The following is a 17,120-nucleotide window of genomic DNA, read 5'->3' on the forward strand; positions in this document are numbered from 1 at the left end:
GAGCGGTTCTGCCCTCATCGTCCGTTCTGTTAACATCCGCACCATGTTTTAAAAGAGCTTTAACGATGTCTTCGTGGCCACCCCACGCGGCCGCTCGCAACGCAGTACGTTGATCCCAATCCGCGCAATCCACCATAGCCCCGTGTTTCAAAAGTTGTTCGACCACCTGAAATAGAAAACTCGTGAGAAACATCCGTTTCTCTTGACTTGCACTGCGAAACTTACAATTTAATTTTTTAACTTATTCGATAAAAAATTGCCAATTATATCTTTATAACGCACGGTTAATGAAATTTGTGCATTTTCTTGAAAATTTATCAATTAAATCTAACTTTACCTGAGTATGCCCTCCCCAGGCAGCAGCCCTAAGGGCGGTCCAGCCATCACAGTCCGCGTGATCCGCCCTCGCGCCGGCAGCTAAAAGAACACGCACCACATCCGCGTAACCGTGTCTCGCGGCTAAATTTAATGGTGTCTGTCCATTCCGGTCGACCGCTTCCAATTTTGCCTATGTAAATCAAAAATTTATCAAGCTAGATATTTTAAAATAAATAATTTTATATTATTTGATGAATGATCTTAAGTAAACATAGCTTGACTATTTGAACTTTATTCTATGTAGATAGCTAATTTTTTAATTAATCGAAATTTGTATTAATCTACGAAAAATTTGTATACCTGAGGACAGGCTGCAAGCGCCAACTCTAGCAGAGATGCATTGCCATCAGCGGCTAATGTGTGCAACACCGTTCGCCCATAAGAATCTGCTTGATTGATATCTCCACTTTCACCGAGAAGCTCCGTTAACGGTTCATTTGGAGATTCATCAATGGGACTTACATCTTGCGAAACCTTTGTACAAGAAACGCAATTGCATTTGTCTTATAAATTATTTTCTAGCATATCAATGCGCTACATTTTAGCGTTGTACTGTTCAATGTATTACAAATCATATTATACTTATGATGATTTAATGAAATTTATAATCTATGACCCACATATATTGTTTTTTCTTTTATCATAAAAAAAGAATTATGACTACAAAAGTAGATTAGATATTAATATATTAGATAGTACTATTTTGTCATAGTTTTTCCTGTGACTCACATGTTTTTATCACTAGATTAGATATTTTTATACATTTTATCTTAATTTCCGGAGAAACTTTCATGATTTACAAAATGAAAATACATTTCATTATGGTGTTATTATCGAAATTAATACAAAAAAATGTGCCTGAGAAGCAGAAATGAAACTAAGAAGAAACGGAGGGATTACAGCGTGGTAGATGCAAAATTTATTAAATTTTAATTCAATTCAACAAGATTATAACTTTCTATTTATAGGTAATAAGCTTGTTTGTATCGAGTAGAATATTGAATACACTTAGGAACTAAGCGTCCCGAGTATATACTCAGCTAGTTATGTCATTACATAGAAAAGTTACTTATTTTTTTCTCTCGTATCCTTATAAAAAACGTTTTTAACAAAAAAGAAAATTACCTGACTAGAAGAAACGGCATCTTTGCTAGCGTCGTCATCGACGGTCTTTTCGGAGGGCTTAGCGCCAGCGTCGATCAACAGTTTGAGAAGCTTTACGTCCTGCCTGGGCCAGAGAATACACTCGGAGCTATCTAAATAACAGCCTTCGACGGGTGCGTTACTACCGATCATCCAAAGTACTTGAAGTGTGTGGACGTCTAGAGTGGTGTTAGTCGGAACGCTCGTAATCGCGCGTTGCAGGTGTTGAGCCAGCACGCAGATCTCGTCAGGATTGAGCTCGGAACCGCGAAGAGTGTAATAGGCCGCCAGCATAGCATGGCCCTCGGTGGCCGAACAGAGATACTTTTGCGTACAATGTTTGACATCGAGTAACCACTCAGCGAAGCTGTGATGAAAGAGCATCAATGCGCCGGCACGCGAGACCGATATCACTCGGCGCAGAAGATGAAGCCGGCGATTAAAATCCTCGACGGTGATGCCGACACAGGCCGTCTTTACGCTCTCGTATAGAATTTCCTGGGTGATGGGTAATTTAGCGGCGAGTATGACGTTAAGAAGAGGCTGCACCTTGCTAAATTGTTTCCTACTGAAGAGTCGTTGGCAGAGCCAAAGATATAGGCCGTTCAGCGTACCCGGAATCTCGCGCACCTCGCGCAGAACAATAAAATTCTCCGCCACGCCGTCAAGCACTTTCTCCAGGTACAGAAAACAACCGTTGCTCTTTATGTGCAACTGGTTCAGCATCTCGGCGGTGTCGCGCGAGATGTGTTGCCTGAGAGAAAATAATTTATAAAAATATTAGCAAAACGCGATTATTTAATACAGATGTCGAATAATTTCGCGCGATTGACGTGTATATATTGAATTAGACCACTTAAATATTCCAAATATTTCTGTCGTTATTGATAAACTAATGCAAATTTTTACGCTATTTCTTGTTAATTTATATAAAATATAAATTGTAAATTTTGATATTAAATTTACAATAACTAGCAAAACAATTTGCATTATTACATGAAATTGTAAATTTATTTCTATTAATTATGCATACGATAGATTTAAATACATTTTTTCAAAAGATAATTGTCGACAAATTTAATACGACATTATACGTTAAGTTAATAACTGAGCTTTACGGAGGATGAACAATAATATGAAAATTCGTCGTTATATATACCTGAGCGCATCCTCCTGATCCAGCCGCGCGAGTATATACTGCTGAACATCTCTGACAACCTGGGACTTTCTCAGATCGTCCAGTGAGATCTTGCGAAAGCCGGTGAACATGCGCGAGATAGTTTTACTCTGTCGTCGAGCTGTGCAGACTAACAAGAGCCACTGTGGAAACAGATGGTGGTGATTAGCCAGTAATTCAGCTATCGTGCGACTGACGTTATCGTTCTCCCTTCGCGAGTCCCTGGTGCCGGTCTGCGGTGGATTCAATGTCTGGCCTTCGTCAATCGAGTCCACCAGCAGAAAGAGACAGTTTTTCGGCGGTTCTACTTCTAACAACGGAAACAATAGGGCCTTTTTCAAGGCATCGTCCGGATCTCGGTCTAAAACATCCGGTTGCAACGCGGCCTGTATATCTGGATCAGTTCGCAGTTTCTCGGCGTAGGCTTCCGCGATGGCCTCTCTAGAGGTGAGAAGCGGCGCGGCAGCTGTGACGGTTGTCGTCGTTGTTGCTGTTGTAATCGCCGTAGTAGGCGTCGCAGTCGTTGTAGTCGCCGTCGTTGTCGCTGTGAGCATCATGGTCGTGGTAACCGTGGTTGCGGTCGCCGTCGCGGATGTTGTCGGTGAGGATGTTGATATAGACGACGATCGATGATGAATGCCGTCCGAGCAGCTGGCCTGGAGCAATTGGGCGACTAAAGATCGCACGAATTGAGCGGGCGACAGGGAAGCCTCGCTTCTGGCTTGACAAAAGTGTCGTGCCAGCAGTCGGCGGTTCAAGGAGCGCTGATGCCTCGCGGAAGCGCCATTCGATGGCCACGCTAATTCGGCGCAGAGCGCCGTCTTTCCGCTTCCCGGTCCGCCCACGATCAGAGCACCGCATGTCTTCGATTGTGGCCGCTGTTCCAGACAATGCGACAGCTTCGTAAAGGCCCACTCACGGCAGAAGAAACGCTTCTTCTCGATCACCGGTGCCGCCATCTCGAAATCTTGATATCTATGTGTTTTATTCGATCAATTCGTGAGCATCATGGTCGTGGTAACCGTGGTTGCGGTCGCCGTCGCGGATGTTGTCGGTGAGGATGTTGATATAGACGACGATCGATGATGAATGCCGTCCGAGCAGCTGGCCTGGAGCAATTGGGCGACTAAAGATCGCACGAATTGAGCGGGCGACAGGGAAGCCTCGCTTCTGGCTTGACAAAAGTGTCGTGCCAGCAGTCGGCGGTTCAAGGAGCGCTGATGCCTCGCGGAAGCGCCATTCGATGGCCACGCTAATTCGGCGCAGAGCGCCGTCTTTCCGCTTCCCGGTCCGCCCACGATCAGAGCACCGCATGTCTTCGATTGTGGCCGCTGTTCCAGACAATGCGACAGCTTCGTAAAGGCCCACTCACGGCAGAAGAAACGCTTCTTCTCGATCACCGGTGCCGCCATCTCGAAATCTTGATATCTATGTGTTTTATTCGATCAATTCGTCTCGTGTTTTCTTCTCCCTTGAAGCGCTTTTAACTTATGGGGTTTTATCGAGGTTCCTTCGCGTAAATCAATTGACATAAGAGTAGATCTTTGGCATAGGTTTCACTATATCGATCCGTGTGTTTCGGAACGCCTCAACTCGGTACTTCTCGGAGAGATATCTGTCTTTCGGATCTAGATTATTCTCCTCGGTATTGCGATTTAATGTTGATCTGTATATCTGTCGGTGTGTAAATAAAGAGATCGGCTTCAGATCGGCTTAAGTGCAATGACAAGATTGATCCGACTGCGCTGCTCTGTCAATGGAACATCGATGGTAGCCCCAGGGGGCTCTGAGGCTTCCTCTGACTCCATTCAGGCTTCTCATCGCCTTATGACTGGCGAACAATGAGTTTTGCGCCCTTGCATGCTATCTGAAACAAAATGAAATTATTGCTGTAGCTTTTTAACAACTCATGGACGTAGATGTATCGCGATATTATCAGTAGACTGTGTTATGACTATTAATTAGATAATTTTTTAAATATTGTCTATTATACATCAAATTATCTACATATGCTCACGAAACATAATATAAAATGAATCTCGCTACAGTTTGATCACAAAATCACGTTTATTAAATAATGCTTATTAAAAGTTCTCGAATAGATTAGAAGCACATAATATATATCATTTTATTGATATAAAAAATTATAAAATAGTTTTACAATATAAACATATATTCGAGCATGAATTAAACAGCTGCGGTATTAAAATAAATTTATTATAATTATACGTATTTTTATTAATTACATGTATTATCTATTAAATCTATCTATTTATATGTAATATAATAATATGTATCTTTTTGTCTCTGCGGAATTTCGAAAATTTTTTAATTTACACGAACGATACGAATATATCCTATATATTCTCTACAGATGCAGTCTTTAAAAAATCTCGAGCTTCCTCGAATCTCTTTATAATTAACTGACCCAACTAACCGTCTAATTGATTCGTTCAGTGTTAATCTTTGGGTTAGACGCTTATATAAGTTCTGGCGGCCGTTAGATGGCCCCTTCCGAGACTTTAATCATTCCTTACCGTCCTAACTTCGTACAATCTCCCCAAGAGCCTGAGGTAAAACGATATTAAGTTAAAACGGTCTTCCGTTTAGTTAAGATAGATTAGTACGCTGTCCATTAATTCCATTAATTCGATAATTAATATCCGTAATATGGCGGAAAGTTCAACAATCTCTCCTAGCGCGTCCCACCGGATGCTGTTGGGTTTATTATCGCGAAAAAAAATAAATAACGGTATCGCGCAATCAACAGTAAAATGTCGCAATTCTTACGCGTGTATCTTCGATTCACACGCGTGTTAGAAATTTTTATACGCAATGATGTGTTACGACAATTCTGATGCTCTCACCGTCATTTCCGCTCCCAAATGTGCGTTTTACGAGAAATACTCTCTCGCCTCAATGAATTACAAATACGTTCCCGCGGTATATCGTGGAACGATTCGATTACGTTCGTGGATGCGAAAGTCGGGACCGTTAACGTATAATTGCGTTACGCGCGACGAAATTGCCACGCGACCATCTACGACCATCTCGTTATTCTCTTTCTCTCTCTTGTAACGCGGTTGGAAAATGTGTTGTGCGAGAAAACGTGGAAATGGTTTTACCGAAAGCCACAAATCTGACTGTCGTATCGAGCGATACATGCGTATGTGTTTGCGAGTGCATGTATATATCACAAACGTGTGTAACGCGAAAGATCGTTCGGTTGCAGCACGTCGACCCGATAATGTAGGGACGAAGGACCGCAAATCTAACTCGTACTCGGAACTGGCGCGATAAATCTTGCGTTTATCTGCCGTCCGAAAGGCAATCAGACCGCGGGCGGTCTAATACTCTTCTTTGTTTTTTAATTGAACAGCTGTTTATTTATGATAACTAACGTCGTATACGATAACTAACAAGGGAACTTCGCAAATTCTGATTTTGATGAAACTTTACACACATGTAAGGAGGGGGTGGTAAATAGATGAATTCAGAAATTTTTAGTTGCGGCCTAAAAATGACTCTAAGGGATGAAACCACCCCTCATATGTAAAGCGGCCTCTTGCTTTCCTCGATATATCTCGAAAATTATTTGAGATATCAAAAAATATTTTATACAGAAGTTTCATGGTAAAAGCACCTCTATTTAACCATATCGATAAAATTTTGAAAAAACTTTTTTTAAAAATCTTTGAGAAAAATAATTTTTTCACAATTTTATTAATGTGATTACATAAAGGTGTTTTTTTTTTTACCATAAAACTTTTGTTTAAAATATATACCTACATGTGTGTAAAATTTCATCAAAATCAGAATTTTCGGGTTCCCTTGTCTTGAATTAAAATTTCGTTAAAGCGGAATCCACTCGAAATCACTTGGAAATATATGCTTTCCTGGATCTACATTCGTCTTCCTGAAACTTGGTTCGCGGAATCAAGTTCCTCTCTCGCGATCATTTATAACTAAGAGTACGGGAGATATCTCGACATTTTAAAAGAAGGAAAAAGATTATCGCCCGTCGTGGTTTTACAATACCATCGAGTATTCCTCCATGTTGTCGCATCTTGATTTATTTCCCGGGAGGCGAACCGTACAGTCTCGAAACTTATGTTCGGGCACGAAGTTAATAACTATGTCGCTTCATTCGAGTCCGTTCACCCGTGACTATGTTTGCCGCAGGACTTGGAAGCAGCGAGACTTGGAAACTGCTACCGCAACATTGTTGCAGTAAATATACACGGTAAATGCACGCTTACATATATAACCTGACGTTTGGTGCCTCGGTGAATGCCATAACGTTCGACCCATATTCCAACAATGACCGCGACCCGTTTATTATTAGATGCAAGGGACACTGTTGTAAAGAGATGACACCTTCATCGCGTGTGCATCACGTTGCACGCTTGTCACCCGATGTAATAAAAAAAAAAAAACGCGGCATCGGCGTCTCTACGATAATTATCACTACCAAACGATATGCGAACTGAAGACGAGAAATAAGACGCGAGAATCTGATCACAAATAAGGCTCTACCAAAGTTTGGTCAATCAACTCTTCAAGGCGAAATTGTTATAACATATTAAAATCATTCATTCGCCACCAAATTGTTTAATGTATAATTAGAGATAATTAATAAGATTTTAATTATAGATTGCAAATTATAAATTACACGCTTAAAAATATCGAGAGACGCGTTTTAGGTAACTATCACACAATATGTTATAAATTTGTAAATACGAATATGTTATTCACATAACTATATCCATCATGTATAATATATTATTAATAATATGTTAATCAATTGTATTAAAGTTGATCATTAATGTAAAAATTATATTTTAGCCAAGCATTGTTTAATTACTTGATTACTGATCTTCACATTCCTTTCTTTATGAAAACTTTTATTATATATTTCATTTGATCAAAAAAAAAAATTAAAAAGACACATCGCGATTTGTATAGTTTTTCTCAATCTTTTCTTTTCTGGTGTATGTTACAATCAGACAAAAAAAAATTGGAATAACAGTACAAAATTTAAGTGGTTTTATTCAATTTCGTCCTTGTATATATGTGTGTATGTGTACATGCGTATGTGTGTGTGTGTGATGTTCATGATATGTTAGACAGAAAGGGTTAAAAGCGTCACGGTTGTAAGCATGAGAAGGAGGGAAGAAAGGAGGGAGGGGGAGGAGAGCAGTACCCGATGTTTCCTTTCTCACGTTATGCTTTCTCCCTATTCTGTCTTGCGCCCTAACTGATCGATTTCCGCTCCCTACCGTGAACTCTACGCCGACCTCGACGAATGCGAAATTTATCCTCGACAGAGGAACCGAATTCAATCAACGAATATGGGCGCATTGGGTCCATTTATATGCAAAAATGTAATACGCCAATATTCACCGATAAACGGTAGCGCGATTCATTTCATGAGGCATATAGATAAACAGAATCTAGAGAAATAATTTTCACAAGCGAAATTGAATAACAATAAGTGCAAAGAGAAACCATTCTTCGTTAAATTTATCCTTTAAAAATGTGTTATCTACAATCAAATCAGCTTTTTGTAAGCTGATCAGTTTTTCTGTATTTAATAATGCTGATAAAAAAAAGTTATTTAGATTTGTCTCATTGTTTGGCCGTGTCTATTACATGACCTGCTATTATAACAAAAATACATATATTTATATGAATATATCATTTTTCGTAATTGCATTAGAAAGGATCGATATGTTTTCACCCATTTTCCATTTGAAAACTATATTCTATTTGCGAAAGTGAATAGAAAATTTCGAATTTCCTATATAAAAGTTATTATGACTTACATCAAAAGATAGTGGCGCAATTTTAGTCCTCGGTAGATAGCAAGCGGCTGCGACGCGTTTCCCTCATTTCTCATCGCGCGATGGAAGTAGAGACGGAGATGAAAGCGTGTGATTTTCTCAAGGTGAAATGATCTCGTCGTTTGTCTGAATATACAAGGGTCTGTCTACTTTGATATTGCAAAAGTTCGTCTAGATCCGAGATCGCGAAAAAGAAGCATAGAATTGTAAAAGAAAGAATACATTTTAGCATACATTTAAAGAGTGTTTGCTAAACTAGATTTTAAAAGCTAACCTTTGTGTATGTGCGTGAAACAGCTAAAACATTAACAGATTAGTCAAGTGTTTTGTGTGAATAATTATCTATTATATTTAAGTATTTGAAATTTAAAAAATATTTATAAAGTGAATATTATGTGTATTATATATATATTTATATATATAATACACAATACATATTTATGTATATAATATACAATACATGCATGTAAGCATAAAAGTAATTAAAAATATACAAAATTCTTTTATTTATTAAAATCATAATTTCCAAATATCCGCAGGATTCGCGACAACTCGATTATAATACACAATCCACGATTGTCGGAGGCTTTAATGTTTCTAATACCGAGTTTTCATAAAAGAAGAAGTCAACGCGCGAGGGTCGATATAAAAAAACAACCCTCAAGATGTCTCAAATTCATCTCTCACTTTTAATTCGGTTACGCGGCGTTGCTCCGTCGCACTCGTTGCACACGAATACATTATGCATCGGGTTGCACGCGTGCTAGCTAACACCTACGCACGCAGCCATGCATGCCAGAGATCTCGTTTATAGACACAGGAAGAACTTCTTCCTGCATTAAGAGAAAGAAAGAGAGACACCTCTCTTTCGTTTGCCGTCTTGTATTTCGAGTCGTAGAATTGGCGCGAGGTGTCCTTTGTATGACTGCGTTAAATATTCAAGTGATGAAATTCTGCAGACGAAAGTTAAAAACTATCGAAGATTAATACGACGCGTTTTATTTCAAAGCCGAGTTTGCGTGATTCGGTTACATTTTTAATAAAATCTGTGTGTGTGTGTGTTTACGAATATACAAAATTCATATTGCGTATTATCGTCACGATATAGTCAAAAATGCTTGCTTTCAAAACGAGAAGTTTTGAAAATTTGCGTTATGTGTCTTTTGTACAAATATTTGAACAATTTACGTTTCAAAAACATTAAAAAAAAAAAATAAAAAATATTTATTTAAAGATCTTTTTTTATCAATAAAAAATTTTTGTATCACATCGCGCATTTGCAGATGAAGATTCCTTTTTTAAAAAGCGTCAAAGATTGATACGTTTTTAATTTAATGCGCATGGGTTTTGATAAAATGTTGGTTTCTTGTGTTACTCTCCCTCTCGAGAATCCGAAATCAAGTTCGTAAACGGGATCCGGCCGATTCTGTTCGAGAACACGAATTAACTTTCCGATTGCGTAAGTCGTGCAGGAACTTGTCCACAAAATAGCTGATCGTCGCTTAATCCGTTCACGTCACAATGTACGTGCTCGCTGAACCAATTCTATCACAATTGCATTTCGATTAGTACAAAAACGCAGACACTGAAGGAGATTATAATTGCGCTATTTTATACTAAATTTTATCATGTAGCACTTCCGATAAAAAATGTGAAAGCAAAGCTAATATTTCACGTATTAAATTTCTAACTAAATTTTTAAATTAAAGAAATGCAGACAATTGATATCCAAATTTATAAACATGTATAAAAGATGTTTCCAACTGGATTACAAATCTTGAAAAGTAAGGAATGTTGAATTTTGCTTTCTATCTCTCGTATGTATAAAACAACTAAATGAAACGAAGGCGTCGCTTCGCTCCTTATTTAGCGCAGACATGTATACCTGCATCGAGCATAAGTTTTATGTTCGCGTTATGCGAGAACGTGAAATGGTCTTTATGTTCAAACATATGAATAAAATAAAATTATCAAAGATACCGTATATATTATTGCGTGTTTCGATAAGAATATTATTGCGCTACGTGAATGAAATATATCGCGAATTATATTTATATTAAATTATGAAAAATTATAATTTCTTTATAAATCTAACAATAAGATATTAAATATCTAAAATAATTAAACTTACAGCACACAAAATAAATTATTTTCAGATCTCTTTTACGCATATTACATAGAAACTTCTATTGTCGAGAGAAATTTATTTTTTATAACCAGAACGCTATTGTATTTCTCATTTAAAACATTCGGAGAGAACAGCTTTTGAGCAAACCTACAATATATGGATGTGGGTCTACACGGTAATATAATTTCCATTTTAACTCCCGCGTTGCTCCGACCACTTTACACAAAGCTTTGCGCGAGCTTTCGTATGTATGTATATTCGATATGTAGGATGCAGTTCGCATCTGAAAGAAGACCGCACTGACGCTCCGAGTTGTTGTATCATTTCCTGGTTTCCAATTTCCCCATCCTCATCCTTTTGATTCCACCAAATGCGTTCTTCATACTCGTACCCATCACCTGATTACGATAATTAATTCAGGCCGCCTTTGTATAAACGCGTCGACATTGCGCCGATGTGCGCATTAATTTTGCAATAAATCGTGTCCCAAACAGTGGGTTTAAACCGGTTTCCAGTGGCATTCAATGGTTGCTTTCGCGTATAGCTACATATGGTCGCAGAGATCGACCGCACGTAAGTTACACCGAATTAACGGGTCGTTTATCGGTCTCTCTCCCTTCTTCGCGAATTTAAACGTGCCAAAATTACCATAATTGTACGTTACGTTTAATGAAAGCATTTATCATATTCCGAAAACTTAAGCTTCTATTACTAATTAGTGTCTAATCAGCAAGCATTTTAATTTTCGGAAAGAAATTTATGTTTTCTTGTTTAAATTTATCATTTGGTATTATTGATGATGTCATGTGTTACATGTTAGATTTAATTCAGCTCAAACACGTGTAACTTAAATGCAATTCGTAAAAGTTGTTTCTCGATTTTCTTAGATATAAGCAATTTATTTTATCGATTTAAATTTTTAAGATAAGCTCCGACACAAAGATATGCGCGAATTTTAAATGCATGTGTATTTCAGAATACATGTCCTCGTGACTTTTGACATCGCAAATGCCGTTCAATATTGTATGCACAACGTATTTAATTGACCGCAATAGCTTCAAATCATCAGCTGTTTCTCTCATTGTTACATTCGCTCTCGAAAAATAAAAATTTCTTTCGCATATATATTCGCTTCGATAAAAAACTATTAGTTATAAGTTAGTAATACGTGTAGCATGTAGATCAAAAATGAATAACTTTGCATAAAACAATATAAAATAATAATGAGAATTGCAAAGAGTACAATTTTACCGTCAAGTTAAAAGACGGGACATTGTATCACTGCAAATAATGACAACTGCGGAGAAACCAAAATTTTTTCGTCGAAAGTTTATCACGAGCTCGGTCTTAATGAATTCTCCAGACTTAAGCAGACAATGAAAAAGTGTGAATCGCATTAGGCGGAAACACGCGATATTTAATCAAGTCTCTTCTCTCGAATTTTACCCAGTGATTAATCCTGTTCCACCTAATTGAAACCACACGCGTAAGACTGTCGTTTCGTAGAATTTTAAAACGCGAGTATATTTTTCATTCCTTTTTTGATTTGTCAAACCGATTTTTTTCCAAATTCGACCATTTAAACGAGAGCAGTGTTAATTGAACATTAACGTGTCTACGTGACGATAAAAGGGCATTCTGTACAATTTGCAAGGCAATACGTCGGGAATAGGAACGGATAAAGACTTCCATATGAATATTCAAAGCTTTTCATATTGTCGCTTTTATCTCACCCAATTAAACCAAGAGCGCGGTGTCACAATCGCGCGCTCTCCCTTCAAGGCTTTTAACCTAATTAGCATAACGTCAGCGGAAATGAAATGAGTCGATAGAACGCGCAATAGCAGCTATCTATCAAGGCGTCTACAGCAAGATTAAAAGCGGAACATAAAACGACTGAAACTGTCGATTTTAAAAGCTGATGTTATAATACCGAAAAGCTATTAGAAGAACATTGTTAGAGCGCAAACTAAATTATTCGAGAGACATCGCAGGCATTATGGTCTCCATTATTTCCGTACAAATTCCACGTTTAAACGCACGTTATTTTTTGACCAAAGAGTAACGAATGAATATCTCAAAACCGCATTCACGCTTTCTGCGGTAACAAGGCAACCAAAAGTATGTCATTTCTTTCCTTAATCCGACCTTAAGATCCTGTATATGTGTATATGTTCAAAACATGGCTATAATAAAAAAAAAAAATCTTTATATTGTGTACTTATTTAAAAATAGAAAACTGGAAATACAAGAAAAATATATCGATAAAATTTTCACATTTTAAAAAGAAAAATGTGTCAGATGGACTACAGACGTATCAAGATAGACTCGACACTAGCTGTACATATTTATCCCCCAAAAAAGAGAAAGAAATATTCTAAAGAATATTTCAAAGAGAAAATATTTTGATATATTTTATATTCTATGAGATAAACAATGTTGATTTATTTCGGGGCTGAATCTTATCATTATCATTTCATTACCCTTTGATTATTGGATGCACACGACATATATCTATCTCCATCTTGCGCGATAGTTGTTTCTCTCGATATTTCCACAAGAGCTCGATGTAGCAAACTTCAACTTTAGGCTTCGCGCTGTTACTCCCTGAAAGATCCGCGAACAATTGGAACGACAAACGTGCCGAGCTGAAGCGCGAAACGTGTCCAACACGCGGGAGAGATAACACATGCCGGGCGAGCGAGCTCCGCGGAGAGCAGAGTTTACGAAGAGGATGATAAAAATAGGTCCTTCGAAAGCTGTTCCGATTGTACGCTCCGACGTCGAGCGAGCTAACATCCAGACTCGAGTATCTCGTAAAGCGCGCCTTCGCCCGACTATAGTTTCGCAAAACTTTTCGGATCGAGTTATCGCGTTCGGCACGGGCACGGCTATTTTGGATGTCTTATTTGATTTGCCCGGGAGCCCTCCTTTCCTCTTCGCCCCGTAAATTCAAGTTAGCTAACTCACACTCAGAGCAGCTGGAGGCGCTATGAATCATCGCCCTGTGCTCTACTGTGAATCTCGCCTAATCTATATCCAAAATTCGAATCTGTGTATTCAAATCTGTCATTTCTTAAAATTAAATTTTTAATTATAAAATTAAATTTTTAATTATGCAATATTGTACACTTTATCGTAGAATTTTAAAAAGGAGAAATGACAATGGTAATTGCGATATCTCTCCCCACTTTAATTGCTACGAGTAATTTATTTACTGACACGTGCGTTATTCGCGAAAGTGACAGGTCACGTTGTGATCTTTGGCGCGAGATCCCAAGCACGCGGACGTCGTCTCTCGCATAACGTATCGAGCAAAGTTCGAGCTCGTACACACGCGCGATAGAAATCTGTAACTCTTGGATGTTCCAGCTCGTTCCGAGCGGAAAACCGGAGAACGAATGCCGGAAATATACATGGAACGGCGTGCACGCGCTATCTGCAGCCACAGACACGGGAAACGCGCCTAGGACCGGAAATAACGGATGTAACGGGGCGGCGAGGAGAACGACCGCACGATGCGATATATACGATGCTGCTAATGAAATTCTAACGATGTGTGTGCAGCACAAAATTTCTTATAAATATTTATACCCGAGTTTGTAACCGGAGCATAGATTCGTCGCAGATTTTAATTTTCGATGTTACACAGATGTGTGGATAAAAAGACATTTTAAGCATGGAGAGATTTTTCGATAAAAAATTAAATATCTCTACATAATCGCGTAATCATCTACGCCGGCAAAATATCGATACCACGAGTCGAGAGAAAGAGTCATGCGTATATAGTGAAAAGTCGTGAAAATTGCATTTGATGAATATATCAATACTTCAAGTACGAAAACGAGACTCGGCCGTGTTGCAATTCGAATAGATTATATACGGCCGCGATTTCCTATCTACGGCTGCGGTGCGGCCTGCGTAGGATCCGATAAAGTTTCGCAGTCGAATCTTGCCAAGTTAAGCGGATTGCTAAGTTCGAAAAGGATTGTGCCGTACGATCGTAACTTCCAATCCCGTCGAACGCAATTCGCAATTCGTAATCCGTTATCGATCGAATCCCTGTGTCCCTTTTCTCTTCATCTCCTACCATTTCCCTCGCCACTCACCGCACAGCTGAATAACTAACAATCTTATCGATGATGCTTATGTATTCTACGAAATTTTTTTTTATCAACCGACTGAGAATTCCGTACACACAAAAATGCAAACTCTTTATTCGGAGTAGAATTTCATTAAAGTTTCACCCGTAATTCCCCGTAATTTGAGAGTCCACGAGAGGCTCGTCGGCGATATCGTTCGCGAGTGTCCGCTTGCATTAACAACCTGGGCGCTTCAATTTGCGGCGAGAGGAGTTTCGGTCGTCGATGTCGACAATCGAAACTCCTTTCTCGTCGCCCTCCGCACGTGCCTATGATGTTTAATGCAATTTCCTTCGCGACTTTATCGGGACGAATGACTTTCTTCGTCCTGTCGCCGCGCGTCCTACCCGTCCATCTTTCTCCTCCTCCTTCTCTCCTTTCTGCGAGGAAAAGTCTTAGCCGGGCGCGCGGAGCAATAAATTGCAGCTACTCGAATCAACTTTTGAATTACAACTCGGGAGAGCTCGTTACGACAACCAGCGAAATCCTGTTAGCCGCATTGCAACCGTAATGAACTCGTCTGACGTGGCTGGCAGCGCGGGAAAGGAAGACTACCGTCGTCGTTGGCTACCATCAAGATTGTAAAGCGCGATGTTATCGAGAGCGTTGATTTCAGCCGGTTCTGCTAAAAAACTTCTTGATTATTAACGACCAATTCGCGATCTACCCTTCTGCGGTTTACTCCGACGCCGCTACCGTATTCTCTTTAACGACACTTTCGTTAATTTGTTCGACAAAACTCCACTCGTTACGCTCGTAAATAAATCCTCGGACTAAAATATTAATATTAAATAACAATATTTGTTATATATGTTTACTTCCAATTGAAAATTTGTTGTTTGTTCGAAATAAAGATATTTTAATATATTCAGGATTACGCTCTAGATAATCTCCATAACGAGGATATAAACAAGGTCATATTTCGCATATTATACACATGAGATGAATTTAAAATATCACAGTGTCTCACGATATGATCCCTCAAAGAAACGTATGCAACAGTAAAATCGCTACTTTTCTCTCTTTGTGCAACATTCACATGTGACATTACGTGTATATTCATATGTCATGATTTGACGAAATAGCACGAGCCTAAAAGTAAGTATACATAAAGCTTCCAGTTAGACGAATATATACTTTATGTATAAAGTATAATAAAAAGTATATAGGAACAGCTCGCTCGTTTTCTCCCGTCATTCGAGGCTTTCCTGCAACTACTAAAAAGTTTGTTACCTTTTTAGAAGGTATTGTTTCCAGTTACGCAAAAGGGAGAGAAACGTGTCGGACTAAAGAGGGTTTTCACGCGAGCCAGCGAGATAAGGCAAGGGATGGAAAATGGGCGTTGCTACGACATACGACGGAATAGATGCTGATAAGAGCAATCTTGAGGGTGCGTTTCCACCTAGCCCGACCTAAGTGTCGACGACGAGAATGTACGATAAAGATCGAGCCGTCGTGGGAGGAGGATCTTGGCGTGAGAGATATTAGTGCGTTACTTTCAAAAATAAAATATATATCCGCAATGTAAACACATTGTATTATACTTAAAAAAAAAAGAATTATTATTAAAACGGATTATACGGAAAATATATTCTCTCACACATAAAAAAAAAGAACCAACTTGATCACATTTAAATGCACGGTAACTTTTTTGTAACTCGCCTTAATTTGCTGGAAGATGTAATGTAATAGTGCGGAACAAATTCACGAGCAAAAAGAAAAAAAAAAAAACTTTACGAGAAGTCTCTACTCTGTTTTTTACTACTTCCATTACGATAGTGTACGTTCCCATGTAGGGCGATATCACCGTCTGATAACCGGGAGACTAAGAGCCGAGATCGCATCTGCGAATAATGCAAACTCCTCTGAAATACCATTGTCATGACTTACAACACCGAAAGATAATCAACAATTTCAATTCTCGACAATTGTCCGATCTTTATCGCACACGAATTTACCGAATTACACATATATCCATTCTTGTCCTTGATTCTGTATTTTTAGATGTATGACACTTTGGTGCGAACAATTAAAGCAATTTTTATAAGAAATATCTTGAACAATAATTATAAATCTCTTTTTTGTGTTTTACACTCAATATAAATACAATTTACACAGAAAAAGAAATTTTTTATATTTACATTTATATTACTATTCATTATTTTTAATTTCATATATATCATTGCAATATTTCTTCGCGTGTGCATCTGACTTATTTAGCTTCTTTTTCTAAAAATATGGCGTGTACATTCGTGCGTAATGTACCACGACCACACAACATAACAACCCACGTGAGAGTCATAGTAGTT

The 17,120-nt window shown here is 38.5% G+C and overlaps 1 protein-coding gene across 5 annotated transcripts in view; it reads right to left on the reverse strand.

Annotated features, from left to right (window-relative positions):
* The window catches only part of LOC115241598 (ankyrin repeat domain-containing protein 50), a 91,994-nt gene that overhangs the window by 6,428 nt on the left and 68,446 nt on the right, over window positions 1-17,120 (reverse strand). For 4 of the 5 annotated variants that reach the window (XM_029817425.1, XM_029817426.1, XM_029817427.1 and 1 more), the window contains exons 3-8: window positions 4,127-4,565; window positions 2,681-3,673; window positions 1,504-2,275; window positions 679-852; window positions 338-508; window positions 6-166 (exon numbers count right to left, since the gene is read on the reverse strand). In XM_029817425.1, the coding sequence (XP_029673285.1) occupies window positions 6-166; window positions 338-508; window positions 679-852; window positions 1,504-2,275; window positions 2,681-3,657 (2,255 nt within the window). In that variant the 5' untranslated portion in view covers window positions 3,658-3,673; window positions 4,127-4,565. Of the gene's footprint in view, window positions 1-5; window positions 167-337; window positions 509-678; window positions 853-1,503; window positions 2,276-2,680; window positions 3,674-4,126; window positions 4,566-17,120 lie in introns of those variants that run through there. The other variant, XM_029817428.1, reaches the window with a different exon arrangement.

This window comes from Formica exsecta, unplaced genomic scaffold (assembly GCF_003651465.1).
Source record: "Formica exsecta isolate Colony F162 unplaced genomic scaffold, ASM365146v1 scaffold500, whole genome shotgun sequence".
In the NCBI taxonomy this organism is placed as follows: domain Eukaryota; kingdom Metazoa; phylum Arthropoda; class Insecta; order Hymenoptera; family Formicidae; genus Formica; species Formica exsecta.